General features: G+C 39.1%; 1 protein-coding gene across 2 annotated transcripts in view; it reads right to left on the minus strand.

Annotated features, from left to right (window-relative positions):
* LOC135705709 (calponin homology domain-containing protein DDB_G0272472) overlaps positions 1-24,866 on the minus strand; it is a 94,424-nt gene that overhangs the window by 48,057 nt on the left and 21,501 nt on the right. Inside the window, exon 1 of one of the 2 annotated variants that reach the window (XM_065227544.1) lies at positions 15,177-15,331. The exons of the other annotated variant lie outside the window; for it this stretch is intronic. Coding sequence (XP_065083616.1) covers positions 15,177-15,331 — 155 coding nt within the window. Of the gene's footprint in view, positions 1-15,176; positions 15,332-24,866 lie in introns of those variants that run through there. 2 annotated transcript variants of the gene reach the window in all.

Genomic DNA, 24,866 nt, shown 5'->3' on the forward strand with positions numbered 1-24,866 from the left:
AAAAATGAGGATCAAATTGCTTAGCAGTGCCAGTGGGGTGGACGAGCAGCAATTTCAAGGTGGGTGGGTGGTTGAGGTTATGTGAAAAAAAAACACTATCCGTAGCTAAATGAGCAACACCGATGAAATGACGTGCCGGTGGAAAATATACTACTGTCACTCAAACTGGATTCCGCGAGTGAGCATCATCGTTAGAGGGTTGTTGCATGATTTGGATCAGCAGGGCGGAATTCATAGGCCCAGAGCCGGTTTTTCGGAGCACTGTTGGGTGAGGGTCAGTTGAACACGTGAGGCGGGTTGAAAATCAGGAACGGTTATGTTATTGTTCTAGGAATTGGGAAATATATCCTGAGAGGTAAGCAAGGCAGTTTCGAATGGATCTGCTGCATAATGTTTTGAAACGATTTTTACTAGGAACAATTTTCGGCGGGCACATTATCTACCTGTATGAGGAAAGAGAGCAGGATTAGTTATTAACAATTTGATTGCATAGCCTTAATGCTTATCCTTGACGGCGAATTTTATCTACAATGTACAAACTTCCATAGTGTCTTGTACTGATATTTGACTGACACTGAAGAAGTTTGTTGTAATCGTTGTAATCGAAATACGCGTATCTGTCAAGTCAACAAACAATTTGTGCTGATTAAAAGCTGGGTAACCAATTGTTTAGCTGAAGAAGCAAATGTTTGCCTGAATATGCTCTTATTCAACATTCAATGTTTGTTGAGTAGTGGAATCATATAGAAATTACCATCCTTTCTTTCAGGCATCCCACTATAGTCGTATAGCTAAAGCCTTCGGCAGGATTATGGAATATTTATGAAACCAATCCTCTTCTGTTTTAGTTTTTATTTGCTTTCTACAAAATATTTGTGTAACGTATATTGGAATACTTTTCTTCTCCCTATAAAGTCTGGATCTATGGTGAGATCTGGCCCATCTCAATAATTTAAAAAATATGGTTCACTTTAAAATCAATCGGAGATTGGAGATCAGCCATCCTACAGAAAATGTAGAGTTTTTAATCTTATTTCCGTCCTACTAAGCGCTCTTTTCGAACGGATTTGAACTTAAATGGAATGTGTCTACTAAAGATGATGTTTAATCTCGCCACAGTCTAACCCCCCAAGATTTGAAATCTAACTGCGGCGATAACAAATATCCAACCCTCTTTAGTACAAATCGAGTACAACTTCAAGAATATTGGTAGCAAATCGTTCACTGTTCATTGTATTAGTGTACTAGTGTTGTCTTTTATTTATTTTGATTTGAATGATGTTTTGTTTATATTTTGAAAAGCTGCAATTAATGTACCGTGCTGTTGTTTTATTGGTTTGGTTTGGTTTCCGCGTTGCATTTGAAATTTGTATGGAAATTAGTATGGGAAAACCTACTTTTTTGCATCTTTATAACTAGGTACCGTAAAACGGTGTAACATTGATAGTTTTTTAAAGTATATTCAAAATATTTTTTACAGCAATGACTGTTTTTCAAATTTTATATTTTTAAAACAAGTACTGAGGATCCAAGAGTTAATTCGTTAGTAATATGTTGAACGAAAATTAAAGTATTTGCACTATTTTTTTAGCTTTGTGACCGAACTTCAGTATTTTGATTTGGGGTTACTTTGATAATGCTCGATGAATGTAGAAAAACATGTGTAAAAACACACCCACGTTAGGTCGGTCGTCCTCCCTCACACACCTTGGTCTTTAGGACCTTAAAGACTGCCTCTTGTCGAATGAAGTGGCATGACTACCAGTCATTTTCTTTCTAATGCCACTTCAACTTACTCATGCTTATATCATATCGTATAAGTCTAACGCCCTCAGGAAGTTGAGTACAGTTTGCTCTGTACTCCTGTCGTTGAACAATACCTCACGGATTGAACCAACGACACCCATATCTTCCCTTAATTGTGCTCTTGCCGGGCACTCCACCAATAGATGATTTACATCTAATACCGCACCGCATCCCTGGCAGTAGGCCACACTGCCGCTAAATCGAGGTCCATGAGTGAGCCGTGTATGACCAATCCTCAGCCCGAGTCAGAACTTTCTGATCTCGAGAATTAGGTGTATCCTTCCACTCTTGTGTAGTGTTCTTGATACGATGCAGGAATGCATCACGGTTGTTATGCCAAGACACATTCCATGCGTATCGCGAGGTCTCCTTCACCCAGCGGGTAGCGTCACTATAGGGCACCGGAGTGGCCTCTAGTCGAGCAAGACGACCCTGGTTAGCTAGTTTATCAGCAGCCTCATTCCCTGGTATACCTGCGTGTCCAGGTACCCATACAAAGGTTATGTTAGCGTACCGTTGCACCTCTAACAGCCACGGGTGTCCAACATGCCCATGCTCAAGGGCAGAGAGACAACTCGAAGAGTCACAAAATACAACACCAAAGTCGAATTTGTAATAAGTTTTAAATATTATTCAAACTACCGCCGAGCAGGCAGCTCGCCTCTCAGAGGCAATACAATCAACTTGTGGTGTGTAGAGTAAAGTTAAATTAATCATCTTGAAACGAATGAAGAACTTGATTCCAGAGCTATTAGATTCATCCATACATCGCTGCCCACTATTTTCTATGAAATCAAACGTTCAAACACAACGTATGGCCTGGACGGATCAGATGACTTCAAAAATTATTTACCATTCCACACGTACATGGTATGGTATTTACCGCTTGGAGTGGTGGTTAATCCCAAAAAACCAGGCAAAGTTCGGCTTATATGGGATGCGGCTGCTACCATCGATGGAATTTCGCTCAACTCGTTGCTGACCGAAAGCAGATGTCAAGAAGGTGTTCCATCAGGTTTTGATGCGACAATCTGACCGACATTCCCATTTGATCGGTCGAAACAGCTTACCGTGTTTCTCATGAACGTAGCTATATTTGGGTCGTCCTGCTCACCGGCATCGGCACAGTTCGTGAAGAACATGAATGCAGAGGAATTCGGCGGTCGCTATCCACAAGCAGCTCAAGCAATCATACATAATCATTATGTGGATGATTATGTGGATAGCTTTGAAGACGTCGATGAAGCATTGCGGGTGTCACAAGAGGTGAGGATGATCCACAGCAAAAGAGGATTTCACTTTAGAAACTGGCAGTTGAATGAGCATCAACTTCTAGATGGTCTAGGAGAGAACAATAAGAATGACCCTAAATGTCTCATTCTGGACAAGGCGTCCTACTGTTTTCGGGTGCTAGGTATGCTATAGAGAACAAATGAAGATGTCCTCTGCTTCGCAACACAGCTGAAAGAAGGCCTACTAAACGGCAAATGTTGCGGTGCTTGAAGAGTTTCTTCGACCCACTAGGTATACTCAGTGTCGTTCTGGTGAACGGCAGAATCCTTCTTCAAGACGTTTGGCGTACTGGTATCCAGTGGGCTGTGAGCGACAACATCTGGGAATGCTAGAGCAAGTGGGTAGGAGCCCTGAAAATGGTGGACCAAGTTCAAAATCATCGGTGCTACTTCAAGCTATAGCGGTCTACAATTCCATATATTCATGGACGCGAGTGAACTTACCTACTCGGCGGTGGCCTACTTTCGCATCATCAACACTGAAAGAATAGCGGTCTGCGCTCTTGTTGCGGCTAAGGCAAAGGTTGCACCACTGAAACCGTTATCAGTACCAAGACTTGAATTTCAGGCAGCAGTGTTATTAGCTAGGTTAATGCGTTTCGTCGTCGACAGCCATCGTAATCGTTGCCAAGCGGTTCCTGTGGAGCGACTCTTCAACGGTTCTGTCGTGGATACGGTCTGATCATCGACGGTACAAGCAATACGTAGCCTGCAGGATCGGTGAGCTACTCACGCTATCCGATGTCGAAGAATGGAAGTGGATGTCTACGAAGTTGAATCCTGCTGAAGCTGCAACGAAGTGGAGAACAGGTCCTTGTGTTGAAGCTGATGGTGTTTGGTTTGAAGGGCCTGAGTTCCTACGGAAACATGAGGAAGAATTTCCGCAACAGAAAAAAAATCCAGTTAAACGAAGCAGCAGAAGAAGAGTTGCGTCCTTGCCACGCACATCGTAAAGTTCATGTTCTCGGAATTGAAATCGATTTTCAACGATTTTCCCACGTCTGCTGAGAACTGTGGCCTAAGTGTTTTACTGGCAATCTGAAGTAGAAACGAGCGGGTGCTGCGGTACAAAGTGAAATTCTCTCTCGGGACAAGTTGCATCTAGCACAAACTACGTTGTTGCGATCAGTACAGTGACAAACATATCCGGACGAAATTTTTTGATGGCTGAACGAAAACCTTCCTTGGAATGCTCATGTGTTCTCCATTCATTGTGTCCGTTCATGGATCAACAAGAAATTCTGCGTGTGGACAGCCGTATAAATGCAGCAAGTAATATAACGACCGTGATGAAGTACCCTGTTATTCTTCCTAGAACGCACCGACTTACATTGCTGATTATCGACGAGTTTCATCGTAGATTCCGTCACGCCAATTTCGAGACGGTCGTTAATGAAATTCGACGAGAACAGTTACTAAAAAGGTGGACTGTCAACGGTGTAAAATAGACAAAGTAAAGCCGTACAATCCTCGAATGGCTCCGTTACCTCCACCACGTCTAGCAGCATGAGTCCGACCGTTTTCCTACGTGGGGCTGGATCTTTTCGGGTCATTTCTGGAAAAGGTTGGCCGTAGTAATGTGAAGAGATGGATTGCATTGTTCACCTGCCTTTATGTGGAAGTTGTGAGCAGTTGGATCACTAAATCCTGCATAGAAAGCATCCGTCGTTTTGTCTGTAGACGCGGTATTCCGATTGAAATATACACCGAAAACGGAACTAACTTCAGTGGTGCCGCCCTTCTATTGAAGGAGCAGCAGGAAGCGATACGCAAGATAAATCAAAACTTGGTAGGTACGTTCACTAGTACTAAATACTACCAAATGGCAATTGATTCTACCTGCTGCACCCCGTAAGTTGACTGACGAAAGTCTACAAACCCTGGTGATCGAGGCTGAAGCTGTAGTGAATACTCGCCCGTTGACATACCTACGAAAGCGAGGCAATTACACATAATCACTTTCTGCTGCCTCTTGTAGCCATGGAGGAACACAAACAAGCGGGAGAAATTGTTGAAGGGACCTGGAACTCAATACAGCAGCATTTGAACACTTTTTGGAAACGTTGGATCAAGGAGTACCTGCCGGCGTTGACGAAGCGCACTAATTGGTTCGATGAGCAGAAAGCAGTTACAGTAGGAAATCAGGTTCTGGTGGTCGACGGCAATGCGAGAAATTATTGGGTCCGCGGACGTGTCCAAGAATTTACATCAAGAAACGATGGCCGGATTCGTCTCAAGCCGTTGTGCAGACTGCGAGGGGGTTGATGAGGAGGCCAGTGTCGAAGCTTGCGTTTTTGGAAATTAAAGAGAGTGGCTAGGCTTGGTAAAACTGGACCGGTGGTCATTGTTACGGGGTGGGGGGGGGGAGTAGCATGTTGCAAACTGGCGACAGCTGTCAGCAGCAACCACTGCAGCCATCCTTACCGGGAAAAAAGGAATATTGCTTCATGCCATAGCTTAGTGATCTGAGATGGGAAAGTTAAAACATTCCTGCACAGTACAAATTGAATTAAAACCTAAATATCACAGTGAAGTTATCACATATACATAGATTTTGAGACAAACGCGAGGTACACAATACAATACGATATTGTTCAAAGAACAAAGAACACGTAAAACACGCTCAAAGCTGTTTTCGCACCAATCATCGAGTAGCGATCTGCTAAAGAAATCGGAAAAGAGCCCTCTTGTTCTCCGGAACAGTTAGATTTGATAAAGAGTCACTCCTTGTTGCGATATTGTTTAACATCTAACACTGCTTCTGGTTTCTAGCTCCGTCATACAAATTTCAATCCCGTCCAAACGCATTGAAACACCAATGGATTTTCTTCGTCATATAAAGGAAGCAGAACCAACGTATTATTTATTTGTGCACGTTGAAAACATTGATATTATTGATGTTTTCTTCTTGATAGAATGGAAATAGGTGACTACGATAAAGTAGAGCATTACCCCAATTAATGCATTCAAAAAACATTGCGACTATTTTTTCTAAACTTCAATAGTGGCATCAAACATGATTTTTTTATACTTCTCCTATAAGCGTGCGTGCACATATTAGAGATTGGTGATCGATTCGCGAGCTTTTCAAAAGATACGATTCACTATAACTGACTACCCATGGATCATATTGTAGAATTCACAGCTCACACCCATCAGAACCTTCATGACTCTGTAACTCTTGTCTGCTATTGAGCAAATCCATGCCTACTGACGAATCGATACAATTTTATCCTCTACCGACGCGTGTCGATTGATTGATTGATAGCTTATCCATGACTGCAAACAAGTGCAAAGGAGGTGACTTCCACACCTGGAACCTATCAAACCAATCAACGCAGGAGCCGGAACCAATGGCTTTACTTCCCTTCCGCAGGCAGACGTGACCAGTGATTTGTTCCGCCTCAGAAAAATTTCAGCTAAGATTTAACCCACAAACACTGAGACGAGAAAGCAGTCACACTTACCACTCAACCATCGACCCCGACGAAGCTATCCCAGCGTTTTTCATCTCCACTCTTTGTCATTGACTTCATCCAGCAAAGTACTAAGTCTGATAACAGCATGTTCAACAGTGAACACGGCATCTATTCCCTTTAAAAATGCACCAAACTTGAGCAAACAAAAGCATGGCTCATCACAACAACCGAACAATTGATCACGCTCGATCGAGGGCATCAAAAGGCAATTCGGGAGCACAAACAATCAAATCCTCACGTGCAGGGCTTGGAAATAACCTACCCGATAGACTGTTCGAAAAGCACTCATGCGACACCGAAATCATGTGAGGTCAAAAATAAGATCAATTACAGTATAAAGAGAGAGATATAAGGATTAGTAATTTCCATTAAATTTCACTACCTTATTTGCTTATCCTTGACAGATACGCGTATTTCGTTTACATTGTGCAGACTTCTTCAGTGTATTGTACAGTGTTGGAAAAATATAAAAAAATCGAATCTCACCAATGCCCAAGATCACGTTTGATTTTCGTAGACAAAAATCAACAAGCAAACATCTGCAGTTGATTTTGCAAGCTGTGATATCACAGTTCGGAAAATCAAGCTAACAAAGCTCACCAACTGCAAATCTCACCAAACTGTGGTGAGATTGAGTTTAATGATTTTTACTCTACTCCTGAATACAACCGAAACCTCCATAACGGCTGGTAGCAGTCCCTTCGTGTCTGCCATCGGTGAAGAGTAAACAGAGATAGCAAACTATGCTTTCTCTTTCTAAGAAAACGATGTGGAACGGAATCATTTTTGTGTCGAGTCAGCTCTCAGCTTGGTTTTTGCACGTTGTGAACAGTCTCGCAATATCAAAGGAGCTTGTAAAATCAATATCAAGTATGATATTTTGTTCCAATATCACGCGTGATATTCAGAGCGTATGAGAGCAGAAAAAAAATTGTTTGATGATTTTGCCAACACTGATTGAAGATATAATAAAACGCATGGCTACTAGAGCAAGTATTGCTAAAGAACGTAAACATCCTATACAAAACGCAAGAGAGCTTTATAATTGGGCAAATAATCTAAAAGAAGAAGAATTGAAAACATTATCATTCAGAAAATAAAATTAGAGCCAAACATTACACAAACTGTAATAAAAATAAATTATAGATTATCTGTCAATAAGGTTTCCAAATTTAAAAAAAAAATAAAAGAGCTAATATATGTATGGTTTGGATTTAAGTTGATATTTGAAAAAGAGACATCATTTTATCTATGGAATGTGTAAAAATAGCATGGATGAAAAAATAATAATAATAATAATAATAATAATAATAAAACCCATATTGATGGGTGACCCGGTGGCAGGTGAATAGAACCTTTGTTACACAGTATAATCTAGTTTTTGATATTATCCATAGATATACGAGGTCTTAATGTATATTTTTATTTTTATTGGTCTCAGTTTCTGCACTGCTCAATTTAACAGCAACTGCTAGTTTGAATTGGAGTTCAAATCATAATTCAATAATCAATTGATTTATGTCTTCACGTTTATTTCCTAACATGACAATAATTTTAAGATAGAATTGTGGCTTATCTTTGCGGAGCTGATATGAGTTTTACGTAGTGCGTAGTATATTGTAGACCAACAATTGGTACTCTCAGGTTTTATAAACAAAATGTTAATTATTCTTTCCTCGCCAATCGAACGCAAATTACCGGCATCATCGGATAGGAGAATTTTATTATTTTTGTTTTTTTCCTTTGGTTTGTTTTTTCCGTCGATCTTATTTTCCGTGCCGAGCACCAATGCTACCGACGTGCCAGGAAGGCAACTCCCACACCTGTACCCTACCTATCGACCCATCAAGTCATGAACCGGGGACCAACGGCTTTACTTCCCATCCGAAGGAAGGCGTGATCAGAGCTGTTATGCCTCAGAACATCCCGGCGGCGCCGACTGGGATTGAACCCAGGCCTGCTGGGGTGAGAGGCAATCACGCTTACCACTACACCACCGGCGCCGTTAGATAGGAGAAATTTTCTCCAGTCAAAGATGGTGTAAGTTTGCGTAGGCGTGCCTTAAGTCACAAGAAAATGGGTTTCGGAAGTTTTGTTCGCAATAGCTCATGCGCTCTTTTCTGTTGTTGGTCGTGATTTGACAGCTCAATTGGTCAAACAGCTATTTGACAGCTCAATTGGTTCCCAAGATTCCTTCCACCAGGCTATGAATATAGCGTCTATACAGCTAACATCATATTCTGTCGAGCTATTTGCTATTTTGCTGCGCCTGTTTTGATTTGATTTCAATGGCACAAATTTTCATGGCGAGAAAAATAAGTTGACAATGAATTCCGTGTGTGCTATCTGCTTTCCCTCCCAGGTCAACATAAGCATCGCTCCTTACAATGACGTCACTGTTTACGTTTCCGATATTTACGAATAAAGCCACATTTGTAGTTTTGTGCTACCTCCCTCCTGTGTTCATTGCTGCTTACCGTCACGACAACATTTAAATGAATATTATAAAGGAAATAATTTCTTGGGGTTCCATCATAAACAAGCGTATTAAAATAAAAATCAAAAGATCGATTCTTTGGTACAGATTTAATCAGTGGATCGATTATAGAGCCAAAAATAAGATCGATCCGTCACGATCGATCTTTCTCTGAAGATCGCCCAATCCTAGTTGCCGTCGTAAATCAAAGAGAAAGCCGATGAAGAGAATCGATTAACGAGGATAGGCCCTTTTCAAATGTTACGCGAGAATACAGAATTTAATTCGAAAAAATGTGGCATAACTGCCTACTAGCTACGTCAACAGGGCTCATAGGTCAGGGTTTCCAAATTTCTTTCACAATGTACCAGTTCTAACAGCGATTTTTTAAAATGAGGGTGATGTTTAATACATAGGATTTCCAGTGAAAACTAGATGTATGAGTGCTCATTGCAAGACAATATGATGTATAGATGTATAGAGCTTTATTAAACAAATTAGTGGGAAAACAAACCGTCCGTTGAGTAAACAAAGTTGGGACTGACAAGATGACGAATGAACACCTGAATCCGAATGTTAATTTGATATATTGTCATTTACAATCTTGTTTGCTCAATATTGGATAGTCCTACTTCTTATGGAAATGAGTAGATCTTACTGAATTGGATGTTTAGAAATAACGTGTGCAGAAAGGTGGAAAAACACACTCTACACGGCCAACGACATCAACCCAAATTTGATTTTCCTTTACTACTCATCGCGAAAAGTGCAGAAATTCAGCAATGAGTAAATTTGCTTCATGTTTTCCAGCTTGTTCGCGCTTTTTCAAGGAAAAAATTCCAGAATATGTTAACAGTAACGATTGGATTTTCTCGATCTATTGGTACTACTACTAGACTGAGTAGCTTTTTCGTAAATTTTCCTCATTTTCCAGCAGATTATTGAGGTTTTTATTTTGGTTGATCTCATCGGCCGTGCTCAAATTAAAAAGGACAACATCTGGCTGGCCTTATAGAGCTTTTCGACGTTTAATCGGCGCACACTATTGGACCATTTAAATACAACGAGTGCGAGCAAGAGGGAAATAGATTAGTGGGAAAATACATCGTCGATTCATACATGTGTTATAGATAGAGAAAGACGATTAAGCATCGATTTTGAGTACGATTTCTTCTTCTGATGATAACGCCCAAACTAAACATGAAGCCTTTCCCTGACTTAAAAAAACGGAGTTAAACGACATGCACGTATCAACCATATTGATCGGATAAGCCATCTCGAAAAAAGCTTGCCTAGATGAAACGCACATACAGACATCAGCAAATTTCATCTTGCCGGGTCGATTTTTCATGATCAATTGGATTCTACGATGTCGTAATCAAACTGTCGAGCCAGATCAAGCCGAGTTCTATCGATTGGGAATGTTTTATACAGGTGAGATAGCTTGGGTGGATGGCTATCGATCACAGTCGGCAAGACGTTTGAAAATCGATTCTAATGTTACGGTAATAACAAAGGTGATACATTTTATAAATGGATTGTTTGATTGCTTTGATGCCTTGAGGAATATTCTGCATAGTTATCATGCGATTCTTAAAAAATATACACAGTTAAAAAAATGCGCCTAAAATAAAAATTTTAAGAACCCAAAATTTTCAAAAGTCTTACCTCTTTTTGTGTAGCTTAGCTACTGCAATTTTTTTTTTCAAAAATGAGCTATTTGTGAAATTATTTTTTTTTAACTAATATCAATCGAACATACTGTTCGACAAAATTTATATTTTAACTCATTAGTGTACCCAACCGGGGTACGTAAGATTCGCTTAAAATTATGCGGGATTCATCATCAGAGGATGTTAGTGGAGACCGCATGAACCGAGGATGCGATATACCAAGCTGCGGTCCAATTCAAGAAAATTGGAGATCGAAAAATGTGAAGTGTATTAGCGAGTGAAATTAATTATGTCGAAAAAAATAGGAAAAAGGTTGCCAACTGGACTCGAAACACGAACGTTGTGATTATCAGATCTATCTCCTGTGCTTTCTCAACTGCTCTCTCCATGCTTCTGAATATGGATAGAGCATTTTCGGTTTCCAATTTCCTTGCATTGGACCGCAGCTCGGTATATCACCTCCTCCGTTCAGGCGGTCTCCTCTAACATCCTGCGATGATGAATCCCACAAGCAAATCTTACATCCCCCGGTTGGGTGTGTTGTTTTTACACAGACCCTGTTCGAAAAGTAGTCGTGACCCAATATGAAGTATTGATATCATAAAATGACAACTTTACTAAAAAGGAAAAACTGTTCAACATTTCAGCTAAATTGTAAATGATCTTCCAGGATCGATTCGCGAGCCACCGTGGGAATGCCTCTTCAGATCTCACCATACCGGGATATTTTCAGGATTTTCATGGGTATTTTTGTGTTTTTAAAATACTTCTGTGTTAGTTTTATTTTTTTTTATAGCAACTGCAACTGAATATTGTTGATGGCCATTTTTCAATTATTATTGGCAAATTCAAGATTTTTAATTACCAAGCCAAATCTAGATAAACATTTCAAAAAGTCCAATCTGCATTGATCGATCCTCTTCATTGATTTTCTCTTTCGTTAATAATTCAGCTGCAAAACCTTTCCCTGTAGTATTTGACGTTTTGGACACTAGATAAGAACCTCCTTTATCAAACTACCTATTTGGTAGAATTAGCGCGAAATCTGTTTGCATAGCAGTGGTTATGAAAAGAGACAGTCGATTAAGAGAATCGATCAAAGCAGATAGGACAATTTTAAATGTTCATTGAGAAATGAAATCTATAGCAAATCTATCCGGGCTGATTTTTGCTTTGGGCGTAACTGTTGTTGTAAACAATGACATCAATCACTGATTTCGCATCTAGCAAACTAGCGACAAAATCAGGTAGGGGAGTGATTTATCCAGCAGATAGTAGGGGAAATGGCTCTAATGTTGGTCTATGAATCTAACATTGGGCCCATCGCTTAAAATCTGCTATTTATCAATGTTATTGGGACGGTACTAATGGATATTTTTGGTCGCTATTGAAAATTTAGTCGATTGCTTAATTTATTTAAGGAACCAAATTAGGGGCATTTAGGCCGAAATTACATCCATTTCCCCTATATGTTAGTTATTTACGAGAAATCGATTATTCAAGTCATTGTTTACAAACACCCCTATTCTGTATTTCGTTTCGAACGAAATTCTCATACAAAAAAATATTTTTTTGTATGAGAATTTCGTTCGAAACGAAATACAGAATAGGAGTGAAAATCAGTTACGCCCAATTTCCAAATCAGTCCGGATATACTTTAAAAAGCCATGAATGTAGAGTTTTTATGAAGCTGCCTGCTAATGTTTATTGTTTAATTTAGTTTGGCAGCAATTATAAATTAGCTGTCAACCAATCCCACTATCCATGCCAGTGAAAGCTTTGCCTCCCAAAACGGAAGAGTGCTTGGTACGTTCATGTGAGGATAAATGATCCTACCGTCACCTAATCCGCAGAATGGAACACCTTCACCGTGCTACCCTCCAGATACACTAGTACTTTTAACCAAGAAGCTACCGGAAGCTGTTAGCGTTATTAACGTGGCAAGACTAAACGCTATCATTTGATGCTCTGCGCAAGGGGAAATATATCGCTCTAGCTCTTGGTCACCAGATATAGAGCATCCTTTTTTACAGTCATGCTTGCGAAAATGTGGATGAGCCACTACATACAAACTGCGAGATATGATGTTGCAGTATGTTTTGCGACACCCACTTTCTCCGGAAGGCGAGCATTATCCAGGAATCAGGCACACACACCCTCCCACCCACGTTGCGGAAAAACAAGAACCTTGCCATGCTTTAAATATCTCGACTTTAAGCGAAACTTGATATCCAGGATTGCAATTACATGTGATATTGAATAACAACGCTGTTTGATAATGACATAAAGCATTCATCAAACACCAGGTGTTGCTGCTGTATCACATGTAATTGCATAAAACTGAGCTGAACACGTTGTGATTAGCTTCATTTAGATAGTGTAAACCTATAACTGCATGCGCTAAGCCCTCGGAACTGGAAATAGTATACCCGATGCAATTTCGATGGAAATCACCGTGGTAATATGTTAACATGCTATATTGTTTCACATCCGCGGGAATGATACATATGCGGAACGAAGGAAGGTGAGGCCTATCAGTTACAGTTTGACAGATATCAGTAATTGTTATCGTTTGTACGGGGTAGCGTCGGGCATATTTGCGGAAGGTTTCCATTGAATGAAAGCCAATGGTTTTAATTAAAACTGCTATTCCTCATATTTGTGGGAGTATTTGCTGCTTCATTTCTGCGCTATTAAAAGTGGAGTGTGCAATTAATTGTAAAATTGTTGGAATTAAAACCGGTTAGCATTGGGTATTGAAAAAAAATGATAAGTGATCGAAAGTATGGTTCACATCGTCTCTTTGCATTGTATGCCAAGTAGTAGATAGCAGATAGTAGAATTGTGAAAAATTAAAGTAATTACAACACATGAGGAGAATGGTTCCAGCTGTTGGTTTTTGCTCCACATAACGCAATCCAATCGAAACCAGGTCCACTCAAAATTATATCACAAATAGGGATAATGGCTCTAATGTTGGCCTATGGATCTAAGATTGGGCCCATCGCTTAAAATCTGCTATTTATCAATTTTATCTACAGGGTGCGTGACGAATTTTTGCAGTAAATGGCATATTTAAGAAAAAATACACCAGTTAGTTATTCTAGCAATGAATTTTGTGCGATTTATTTTTTTTCGTAACATATGGAAGTTGTAAGTAAATTTATTCAAAAAAATTGCCTTCCCTTTCGACAACTGTAGTATGCACGTTTTAAAATGTTTCGATCCATAGATGTCATCACTGCCTCGATTTTAGCTTTTAGCGACTTAAGTGTGGTGTGAGGGGTTCTATTGGTATCCCGTTGGACGACGCCCTATACAAAATAATCCAACGGATTGATATCGGGACTGCTTGGGGGCCAAATTTCTTCCTCCCAAACTTACGAAATATTTTCCGTAAGCCATTTCTGTGCTTTATTAGCAGTATGATCAGGTGCTCCGTCTTATCACTTTCCCAAGCCTTTTTTAATATTATACACTGTTCTTTCAGACACATTTACCGACCGAATTATTTCTTTCATGCATACTCCGGCGCGCAACAAAGCGACAACGGCTGACAGATTGCTCTCTTGTTTCGACATCTTTACGTTTACTCAACATTGTTTGTTTAAATCTTACACCTAACAGTATAAGCTATCCAGTGCTGCCAAATATATCTAAATCATGATGCACAAGCATGAGAAATTACTATTTGAAATTTACTGCAAAAATTCGTCACGCACTCTGTGGATGAACGCGTCATTGAGACGGTACTAATAAATATTTTTGGTCGCTTTTGAAAATTTAGTCGATTACTGAATTTATGTATGGGCCCAAATTAGGGGCATTTAGGCCGACATCCATTTTCCCTAGTTGCATCGTGAAACTGCAGTGACCTTTTGAAGGGTTCTAGGAATTACTATGTCGAGATGAAGTTTCTTTTTGTTTACCTCGCTATTCCCATTTGTCACGTTTTTCTAGACGTAAGGTCACGGTATTCCAAATATATCCGTATTTTGACCTATTGCCATAGAACAAAGGTCAGAGCATGTGTCTGAAAAAATTATCGTCACGAAATAAATTATAACTCTTACTCAATGCAAACACCTACTCCGAATATTTTTTATAATTTTTGTTTTCATCTTGAGAATTCTCCTGTTTCAATGTCAAAACATCACTTACTGTATTTTATCTATTGTGTCTGAATATATTTATTCTGTCCTATCTTTTAATTATCAATCATCATCATCCTGCAGGGTGGAGGAAACCACAAGATGAAGAACGCATTTCCCAAATTCACAACTTTCCTCAATCTGTTTCGTGCGTGTGTAGCAACCCAAACAGAAGATTCGCTAAATGATTCACTTCCATCAACTCACCTAAATAAATCCATCGTTCAATCCTTCTCATCCCAAAATAAACTACATACTATCAACACAACAATCCTCCGAAGACAGAGGCAGAGACTTACTCTTTCTTGCGGGTCCTGGGCAGCGGCTTAATGTGAAAGTTGCACTCACAGAGCGTGAAATCCTCCGGTTTCGCTTTTGTCAGTGCCAGGAATTCTTTGTCCCCGAGAAAGCGGGAAATGTTTTTGCTGCCACCCACTGCTGCTTTCCGTCCCATTATTTTTAGGAGGAGAAATCACCGCCAACGACAACGACAACACCCCCACCGAAATGAATGCTTAGTAATAGCTCCTTCGTTCCCATTAAAGTACGACGTCGCAGTGTGCGTAATCCGCAGAGGACGTCGGTCTGCGGCGTCCGATGACCGAAGGAAAGCTTCACACGCTTCGAGTTAAAGTGCTGTTGGTTGTACCGACCTGAAGTAACGTCCTTACGTGAGGATATCCACAATTTGACTGATTCCCCCCGGGCTAATGGTCGTCCGGCGCCAAATTTGAAATCCGAGGCAGTCAGTCAGGCGGCCGATGATGGCGGAGATAGAGTAAGTGTTTGGTGCCGATTGCCACAAGTGCCCTCTGTATCACACTGCTGACGTGACACGTCAAGGCGAAAAAATGTATATTTGAATGCTTTGATGCACGCTGGATTGCCTGACGACGGACGGTGAAGCTTTTTTTTTCGCTTGTTCTGGTGTGAGGCGTATGAAATAAACCTACTTTATTCACACTTCTTGTTCTGTTGTTTTTTATTTGCATGAAGATGATTGGTGGTGGTTTTGGGTGCAAATCGTGGGACTGCTCGGTGAAAAAGTGGCAAAATTAGATAATTTTATCACAGAAAAACTGTACACCTTAAGGATCAATTGGGTTCTTTAGGGGTTTTCAGGTAATTGGATATTCGTAAGCTGCATTACAAATGGATCCGAAATCCAAAATTTCATCAATTTTGGAGCACTGGAACTGTTTTAAATAAGTGCATATATAAGCAAAAATCACCATCTTAGCGCCCCTCAGTGGTACTTTGTATGGGAGTGAGCTGTCAATTTGTTAGTTTTGTGTCAAACAGTGAAGTGAATAGTTTGCTTTAAATCTTGATTTAAACATCAAGATAGAAGTAAATGGGATAGAAAAAATATCGTTGTGCTCAGAAAACGAAGCTCTTTCAGGTGGTGGATATAAACCGACATATTTTCAAAATTTTAGATCCCAATTGATGCATTTTCGAAAAATTCAAATGCATTTTTAATGCATTATTTCAAATTGCGAAAAACTCGTGTCATTCTATTCCTTTTGTTATTTACACAAAATGACGTAATCTCAAATGAAGGCGTCGAAAAAGACTGTTTCGATAAATGTTCAGCTACAGTTGGTATAAAACGAAATTGTTCACAAGCTTGTATACATCATAACTGATTTGTGTGACAAATATTATTGTGCCTGTAACTATAAACCGGTTGGTTGAAACTTCAAGGTGCATGTTGGAAATTTAGTGCACTTGTTGAAAAACATAAGTCATTGAGGGTAAAATACGATAAACATGTGAAAAAGTTATATACTTTAAATATTTGGCTTGTATTACTTCTGCGTGAAGTTTTTTTTTCTTTGGTTTGTTTTCCGTCGATCTTGTTTTCCGTGCTGAGCACCAATGCTATATCACTCACCATCCCTCTCCTACGAGGGAGTTTGGTAAAAAGAGATAATCACACCGATTTGTACCTTCCTAAAGTTGTGCTTGCTCGCTTTTTACTCTCTACATTCAATTTTCACACTGCCGTACTCTAACGGAACTATCAACTCTATACTTTCATCTCCTCATCTATCGTATAAAAATAACCACTTTAGTCTGTTATTTGAAATTAGCATCTTCAACTATGTGAAAAAGGCTTGTACACAGGATACAAACATATGTTTTGAGTTGTGAGGAAATGCTACACTAATATCAACATGAGGCTTTAGTGCGATATTTTATTTGCTAGAGAAAGTTGTGAAGTGGATAGATTGATATTTTTCGAATTTATTTTCTAAACATCTCGAAAATGGCTGCATTTATCCCTGACCTTTAGTTCAGTGAGGGTTAGGGCCAAGGTTGCAAAGACTCATTTCAGCTAAAACAATGTTTTTCTAAATTATGAAATAATTAGATGCCATCATCAAATTTTGAATTGGTAGTATACAAGAAGAGGTTGCAAAGAATGTGTTTGACATATTAAACCTGTTTATTTCACTTCATGAGAGTCACAGTCAGCGATTTTTTCACAAACTCACTCACTTACTCACTCACTCACTCACTCACTCAGCGATCAGCAAATCGCTGATTGTGACTCATAGAAAGCAAAATTTACAGGTTTTATGTTTCCAACGCATACTTTGTAACCTCTTCTTGTAAGTTACAAGTAAAACATGCCATCATACCATCTTTTGGTTTTATTATTCCGAAAAACATTATTTTAGCTGAAATGAGTCTTTGCAACCTTGGTTAGGGCACGTTCTGTCAGGTTGGTCAAGGCAGATTTCATGTGTGAGTACTTGAGTGTAGTTCCAAAGATCGTGAATGAAATGTGGTGCTTGCGAAGATCACTTGAAGATACGATAAGACGGAACATTGATACTAATTGTATAAAACACAAGTAAATTCTTCCAGAAATTAGTTAAGATAACAAATTGAAAAATTTGTTAATTGTTAGTCACAAATTTAATGTTGCATTTAAATACTTTAAATCGTGTTATATTTCAATGTTCGCTCATTTCAGAACTACGCAAAATTGATGTAAATATGTCATGCATTTTTGACAATTGTACTTTATCTTAATATTTCAAGTAGGGGAAATGTATGTAATGTCGGCCTAAGTGTCCCTAATGTGGGCCCATACATAAATTCAGCAATCGACTAAATTTTCAATAGCAATCAAAAATATCCATTAGTACCGTCCCAATGACGCGTTCATCTAGATACAATTGATAAATAGCAGATTTTTAGCGATGGGCCCAATCTTAGATCCATAGGCCAACATTAGAGCCATTTCCCCTATTTCAATGTTTTTGTTACGGTTCAATGTTGGTTCAAGTATTTTTCCTGAAATGTAATAAATTATGAAAATTCAAACGGGGGATTCTAAACAAGCCGTTACATGTTTTGGAGTAGCACCCCAGTATAGACCACAAAGACGCCATGCATGTTGTGGGATAACACAATTGCCAAAAAATACGTTATTTTTTTCAGTAGCCCCATCATTATTTTTAAATTCTGTCTCTGAAGCAGAGAAGAGAGTGAAGGTTGCATTTTATTATAACGCAACAGGCAGTTGTTTTCCTTGTCAGAAGACGGTACTTTCAATATTGAACAAAATGTTGGTTCATGTGACAGCGAAGAAGGGGAGGAAGGGGTATAACGATCCGACGGGGTTTAAACACCTCTTTGTTCTCAAATTAGTAGGACAACACTAACCTAAAATTATCATGTATCATAATTATGTTGTTAACAGCGAGTTCGTAGAATGAAGCAAAATAGAATACTGACTTTTCTCAAATCAAACGTTTGGTTTCAAATAAGTAGGTGCTTAGTACAACATTTATTGGAAATTAGGGGGATTCAGTTATTGAATTTCTAAGTCAGAACAAAATCTCGTATGAGGCATGAGGCAAATTGCGACCTCAAACGAATAAAACTTATCATGTGACACGTCAAATCACATTAGAATTAAACAATTAGTTCAATTGAAGTCGTTCGGGGGGCCCTGTGCCACATTGGCCAAACTGGCCACTTTTCCGAGGCCAGTGCACATATTCTGCTTTATTTTCATTCGTTATCGCCAGATATGACGCTCTGCTAGTTTAGCTTGAACGAACCTATGTGTATGTAAAATCGAATGGGTAAATGTGTGTGTGTGTATGAGAGAGTATTACAACCAAATGGCACTCGCTAATTTTCAAAATTTACAGTATCTACCTCAAAAGTGAAATACTTTATGGGGTAAACGGTCTGTGATAAACATTGAATTACAAGGCAAAGAAACCTTACTCTTGCTACACACACAAATTATAAAGATAAACTAATGTCACATGGTTTTTCTAGCGTTACACTCCTTTATGCTAGTACATCAATTGAGGTACTAGATTAAAACCCTTAGCAACATTAGTAAAATAATGCTGGCCATGGGTATCAACCGGGAGCAGTTTACTGAAGTGTAATTTTAATCTAGTACCACAATTGATGTACTAGATTAAAGAAGTAGTACTTGGTAAGATTGTCACAGGAAACAGTACCACCAACAATCAATACGAAACTAACGATTTTAAATTGGCTCACCACTTGACTAGCCTATTGGTCCCAAGCAAACGATTAACGTACCCTATTCTAGTCGAAATTCTAGTACTACGCAATGTTTGTTTTGATTCGCTATGGAAGTTTGACAGATAAAATGAGGGGTTATTGGTTTTTCCTATGTTTCGAGGGGTGAATCATTAGCATGGGACCGAAGAGAGTACCAGAGCTGAGCCAAAAAGTTGAGCACGTTATTTCGGGACCTTCTAGTCTTAGAGTTACCTCTATGGTACCACTGGCGCTAGAGAGAAGAGTTGTTATTCACATCGTCGTGATTGTGCGCTGCTAAATTTGTCGATTTTTTATCACACGGGCTATCGTTATTCGTTTTTTTCCGTTCGGTATACCTGTAATATTGTACTGGTTGTTAGTGGAAAGTGCAGTTCGTTGCGATAATCATCTAATTAGAGCATATTTTGTGTTGTGAAAACAGTGAAAAAGTTATCCAATCAGACATATTGTAGTGTATACTGTCTAGCATTGGGCGATCTTGAGAATCCAATTCCTCTTTGCGTATTAGAGCATCTCCACCGCTGTTTCTAAATCACTTTTGGAAACTGAGTCAGCATGACTTCCGCCTGTGACCAATGCGCTAAACCAGTTAAAGGCGATGAAGAATCCGTTTCCTGCATGGCTTTTTTGCGACAGGATGATTCACCTAAAGTGCGGGTGCAATTTCGAACGCCTTCGGATACGGTTGTGTTTTAAATTTGTTCTCTGTTTTGTGCGTGCGTTCGCTCTCATAGTTTTCGGCTGCAATTGCCGGATTATCGCTGGCGCTCTGCCTCCCGGACGTTTATACGTGTGTGATTGGTAGTTTTCTCGCTTTCCGGGAAGTTTTAGAATAGAGAAAGAAACGTGATTCAACATGTTTGCAAGCATCAGAAGAGATGTCGCGATCTGCGTTGTTTGATTTTCTCCCGGACCAGAAATTAGTGGCATCGCGAGTGATGATTTCAGTTTATGTACGCGCTGCAAGGTGCGTGAAAGAGCTCGGCACATTCGGTGTTGATGTTGGCTCGCTTGTAACTTTTTTGGTTGTGTTTTCCAAAGAAATTGATCGAAATTGTACCAAAAGTGCTTCTGAACGTGTTTCGCAGTTGGGTGTGGTGAAATTCGTGAATTCGCGGTTTATGTTCAGTGAAAATTCCGTGTCACAAAATTGCTCACCGAGTTTCCTTTTTTTGCCGTTCGACGACGACGGGTTTGCGAGAGAAAAATAAGCATCGGGAATTTGCTCCCGGATGTATTGATTTGGTGAGTACGTTCCAGTTGAAGATTGTTCATATACATATCTCGTTTGCATTTTCGAGGGGACGTTCAGAGAGCTTTGAGATTTAGGCGTTGTTGCATTTGCGGGCAGATGAGTTGGTCGGCGGTAAGGGCCAGTAAGTGCTGCCAGCAGATGAATCAGGAGGTATTCGAAACAAAATTGATAAGAAATGTCCATTCAAATCGATTTAATACAGTTGAACAAATTTCAAAACTATATACGTGCCAGATTTGGAAATAATATTTTTTGAATCTGGAAGTGTGTTTATGACACCATTATCCATTTGATAAAGGTAGAGTGAACATGCGGGGCTTATTGTAAGTAAAAGTAACCTCGGAGTGGTCATGAATTACCAGGTATTCTGAAATGGGTCACTGGAGCTGCAATAGAGCTAACACCTTCTAACTCCCGGACTAAACCTGCTTTAATTTAAGGGTAATAAAAAGCAGTTTTCTTCCATAATAACACTGCCGGACAGTGGGGGTAAGGTTGTCACACACACACACACACACACACACACACACACACACACACACACACACACACACACACAGACACACACACACACACACACACACACACACACACGCACACACACACACACACACACACACACACACACACACACACACACACACACACATACACACACACACACACACACACACACACACACACACACACACACACACGCACACACACACACACACACACACACACACACACACACACACACACATACACACACACACATACACACACACACACACACACACACACACACACACACACACACGCACACACACACACACACACGCACACACACACACACACACACACACACACACACACACACACACACACACACACACACACACACACACACACACACACACACACACACACACACACACACGCACACACACACAGACACACACACACACACACACACACACACACACACACACACACACACACACACACACAGTACTCGGTAAGTTTGTCATAGGTATCTGCAGAAAACCGTTGTGTTACGGAAGTTTTCTGGAAGTATGGCCTTATAAAGGGATAAAATTTTGCCACGAAATGATGCAAAACATGCCAAATGGCTCGCAATCGCAAATCCGGACGACTCCGGACGAAATTCTAATGCCAATGTGTTCATAATAACGTGAACTTTCATTCGTCCATAGATTATATGATCTGATAGCGCAAGATTCTACAACTTTTTCAAGTCTGAAACAGCACAAAAAAACATAAAAAATACATTTTTTTTCATATTGTTGAAAAAATAAGACATTATTTAAATGTAAAGGTTTTTATCTCATAACTTGTTAGAAGAGAGCCCAAAGTACCCATTTTATTATAATACTTGTCTCTTGATCAAATTGTTTATATCTGGTAGGCGTAATTATTACATGGTTACTTTTTGGAAAACAAGAAGCTTCGAATTTCTTCAGCTTTTGAACACGTCTCAAAATTTGTACACAAAATGTAACGTTTTTATTTCGTTGTTACTTTATGCTACATATATTGAAATATATAAAAAAAAATAAAGAAGCATGAAAAATCAAGAAAATCTTGTTTTCTTATTTTGGCCAGGTTTTTGTTCCAGTTTCTCCTCTGTGTGCTGGCAGAAGCATGAATAATTGATATCGATAAATGCAATATTTCAGATATGTTTTAGGATTTCTTTTGAATGGATCGATTATCCTTGTTTTATTTGAATTTCAACATTGTTTGATCCATGAGATCCATGTTGAAGTGTACAATAAACTGGTCCCTCGCTAAGATCATCCGGTAAAGGCATAGTTGAATCAACGCCTCGTGCATTCCAGAAACATTAAAAACGTAAAACAATATAAAGAAGTATGTAGAAATAGTAAAGATCCACATCTATTTCAACTTATGAACCTGTATTCTGCAATTTGATAATAAATGGAATGAGATACGATATAGAAACATTTAATATGATTTCTTTTTATAAAGAAGCATTTAATAACAACAAAAATTAAAAGAATAATATTAAATAAGGTTGAATCCCGAAATGTACACAATGTAAACGTGTCGCCAAAATCGGGTCTATACTGCAGAAGCATGAATTAAGTAAGTAAGATAATACTATTGAACGAAAGACTTGGCACCATAAAGCATAGTGTCATCAATAAAAAAATAAATGAATATAAACGTATTAAAAATTACTGCTGTTGTTTGCTCATGTAAATGAAATCTAAAGTTCAAAAACCCAACTGTTCTAAAAAACATAACTGATTACTTCAGGAATATATTCTTAATTGGACACATTTGACCTTTAAACAAATACTCAAATGCCAGACTTCAAAAAATCCCAGCCCATCCATTTTAAATTTAAGAAGCAATCGTGTTAGTATTCATAATATTCAAAATTTCATTGAATGGGTAGCAATGCAACACTTATCTTATTCATCGCATAAAACCCCGTTATGTAAAACATCAAGATCTAAACTCCATCATATTTAGTTAATATGTCACTTGATGTTATGCGTTCTTACGGAGTTGCACGGATTCGTATACTAAATCTGGACATCATACAAGCCTTTGTTGAGCGTGATGAACATCAAGACCTAATCATCACAATAACTTGTTAATAATTTTGTCATTAGAACTATATATCCCGCATAATAATATGGGGCTCCATGATTTCGGTTCAAAAATTTAGTCGAGACATCGTACAATATCTCGTTGAATCTTGTTCTACAGATTGACATGATCTGAACTCCAGGATAATTCGGAGACTGGAACATATTTTGATAACACCGTTGTATGCCTCACATGATGTTATGGGTCTCTATGATGCGGGTTGGGTTAAACAAATCTGTTGGTACATCGTACAAGACACCGTTGAGCCTATAGACCTTGAAGATATAAACTTCACGATGGTTTGTAGAACCATAGCTATTTTGTCAATATAACTATGTATCCTACAGAATGCTATTGGGCTTCACGAAGCTCTAAGGGACCAATAATTCGATCACGACATTGTATACTACTTTGGTACATCGTATAATCCTTTGTTGAATCTGTAGAACTTCTCAATAAATCATAGCTCAAAAATGGCTCATCAAATCTGTTTGACGGCTGAGGCAAAGTTGTAGAAAAATGGATTACAATTTCAAAAAAATACACACTGAAAAATAAATCACAAACTTTTGTCAAAAATGACAAAAATATACTGTTAAAATTTCAAATACAAACAAATGAACGCATTTTTTAGATGTTTAAAGGTATGTGTATTTTGAAGTTGGGATTTTTTCGTGCTATGGTTTATTTAAAAAAATATCGAATACACCATTCTTTTTTAAATTATATTACAGACAAAATAGCCGAATTCCAGCACATACTTGGTCCATTGCATTTGCATGTTTCATGGAGCTCAAAGAGGCTAAAATCATAGATTCGTCAGTTGGCGTGGATTTGCTGTGTAGATTAGAGTGGCTCAATTTTGTGGCGGCTTCTTATCGCTGATGACAGATGACGCATCTGTCATCTGTCAAGCGCCAAGAACTAATACTTATATTGAAAAAAAAAATCAATTGGAATCTTAGTAGTTTATCACCGCTAATCCCACTGTGCATTCAAGTTTCTTGTCGTGCTTCAGCACATCATTTACAATATGAAAATCGTTTTATTTTTACCACCTCATGGAACTCTGTGCTAGGTGCTCTTGCTATTGTGGCTATGTCAGTTCTCAAACGAGACCAAAAATAAATGTTCGAAGGTTTCGGCAGTAATCGTTGCCAAGTTCTAGGTTGTGCAGCACCGCCCGGTCCGGAGTTTGATTGGCTCCCACAACAAGTCACCACGGGCATCCAATAATAAACTCACCAGATTTATGACAGTATGGCAGACGAGCAGAGGCAAAAGCGGATCCGTCTTGGACGAGGTGCAAACAATGAATCATTTTGAATTTATTATGCTGCAATTTTTCGATGCTTTTGAAACAACCAGTCGGATCAGATTACTTCGATAGGCTTTTTCAGATGTGGAAAGTTTGTTCTCGATCAGATAGAGGAAGTCACTTTAGTTGAATCACTCAACGGTGCAGAGGGGATCTGAAATTATTATTGCTGACGACAATGTCAAATGGCGTTGCTTGCAATCACGAACGGTAAACTTTGAT

The sequence above is a fragment of the Ochlerotatus camptorhynchus genome, unplaced genomic scaffold (assembly GCF_037179485.1).
Source record: "Ochlerotatus camptorhynchus isolate MF236.1 unplaced genomic scaffold, CSIRO-AGI_Acam_v1.1 ptg000274l, whole genome shotgun sequence".
Classification (NCBI taxonomy): Eukaryota; Metazoa; Arthropoda; class Insecta; order Diptera; family Culicidae; genus Ochlerotatus; species Ochlerotatus camptorhynchus.